This window comes from Ochotona princeps, chromosome 5, assembly GCF_030435755.1.
Source record: "Ochotona princeps isolate mOchPri1 chromosome 5, mOchPri1.hap1, whole genome shotgun sequence".
In the NCBI taxonomy this organism is placed as follows: domain Eukaryota; kingdom Metazoa; phylum Chordata; class Mammalia; order Lagomorpha; family Ochotonidae; genus Ochotona; species Ochotona princeps.
The window spans coordinates 62566050-62568044 of NC_080836.1; the positions used below are offsets into that span (position 1 = coordinate 62566050).

Sequence of the window (1995 nt, forward strand, 5' to 3'; positions counted from 1 at the left end):
GCCATTTAAATGTTTAAATTGTTGACCTGCTTGTATAATAGTATTTATTTTTTAATAAATGTGAGTCAGTATCTTTAATGTTGTATACATAAAGTGCTGGCAAAAAGAGAGTTACAAACAAGACTCAGTTGCTCTGTTGTCATGGGCAGAACACTGAATTACAGTAAACCAGGTTCATTTTCCATTATCAAGTACGGTTCCCCCATTATTTCACATTGTGATGGATCATCAAGGATATCTTCAAATCCAATAATCTCATCATTGTCTCGAATATCCAGTGAGTGATTTGAACTTGTAACACGTTAGCTCAATGCATCTGCTGCCCTCCTTGAATGCTGTCTTTTTAGCAGAGCAAATGGACTCTGTTTCTCAATACAGAAAAATTCACTTTATCTTATTTGTGTTGGAAATTTTTTTTTCTGATAATTCAAGAGGGCCCCTGGGCAAAAGTTAGTTTTTTACATAAGCAAAAGTTTCCTAAAAAAGACCTTGACTTTTTATAGAGATATAAATAGATAGATAGATAGATAGATAGAGATGTAAATAGGTACATTACATAAATATTTAGATGTGTACATTATATATGTATATATATATATATATATAGAGAGAGAGAGAAAGGTAGAAAGAGAATGAAAATTTGAATTTGTGGTTGGTGTTCTTTCTCAAGGTCATACTTGTAATACAGTGATTTCAGATTGATTTTGGTTCAGTAAACTAAATCTGTAATTAACTTCAGACTTTCTCCCTAAAAATGTGCACATACAGGAAGAGTTCATGGTCTTCATTAAACCAATGTTAAGTCTGTTTCGGTATTAAAAATGATATTAACTACTAAGTTAATATAGGAAGTCCTTATTGCATTATATAAATCTTTTTTATAACTCTAATTTAGCAGAAGAATAAAATTTAGAAAGAAATAATGGTAGAGTTTGCGAAATGACCCCCTTTTTTGTAAACACTGCTGTTGTAATTTTTTTCTACAATTAGCAACCATCCAGGATTTATTTAATGTTTTTAATCAAATATCTAATAAACTAGGTGAGGCTGGTTGAGACGGGGTTGATTTGCCCTATGAGGGAAGCCTGTGGCAGAGGCAAGACATGCCACATTTCCACCAAGATCTAATACAGACATGTGGAAACAATCTGATGGGTGTGGCAAAAACAGTGGCCTCTTTGTCTCTGGGCAGCAGTCACTAAGATGGGCTCCTTGAATGCTCCCAGCACTTGCTATCTTGTGACTTTGCTCTGAAAGGAAAGTTCTGGTCCATGGTTTGCACGGTTTGGTTGACTTCCATGACTTACATCTCTAGGTGGCTGATCTGTGACCTCTTCTGGGTGAACTTGTTTTGGGAATTGTGTATCTGATATATCCTCTCCTCCAACTTCTCTGTCAGATCTGAACCTTGACCTTGATGATGTCTCTGAAGTTAGTCGTGAGTGTGTGGCCCTTTTGCCTGCCTGCCCTTGTCGATGATTTCCATTAACTCCGGCATCCTCTTCTTCAAGATGTAGATGTTTGAAACTGCAGGGAAGAAGGATCTTCATTTTTCTTTCAGTCTTCTGGCACCAGAGCTGGTGATAAAAGGGCTAGAAATCTCAGTTCCAGCTAGCCTGCCACCTGTGGATGCTCCTTGCTTACCTCCATTGGCTGTGGGTATTGTTGCTTTTACTCAACGTAGGATGGTCTATTACCTATCACCTTGTCTTGTCTTCCTGCCTCCCTTTCCGGCGCTGTGTGCATGTACAGGCCTCTCTGCATCAAGTCTACATTTTTCCAGACAGCATTCAAAATCACCACCTATAGATGTTTGCTGTAGTACCGGATTCAGTAGGCTGCTATAATATTTTAGGATTTGGGAATTTTTAAGGTTTGATTGGAAGATTTACTATGAATCAAAAAATGTTTGCTATTTTTCTTTATGGCTCTTTTTTTTTTAAAACTGTTTTTAACAAAAGCCTCTTTCTCTCTTTCACTCTCTCTCTCTTCCCC

The 1995-nt window shown here is 37.0% G+C and overlaps 1 protein-coding gene across 1 annotated transcript; it reads right to left on the bottom strand.

Moving 5' to 3' along the window:
- Nucleotides 1-1198: 1198 nt before the first annotated feature.
- On the bottom strand, nt 1199-1764 carry SYCE2 (synaptonemal complex central element protein 2). Its single transcript, XM_058664284.1, is given in 4 exon segments — nt 1199-1407; nt 1410-1464; nt 1466-1599; nt 1602-1764. Coding segments are annotated over 4 exon segments (561 nt in total).
- Nucleotides 1765-1995: the final 231 nt, after the last annotated feature.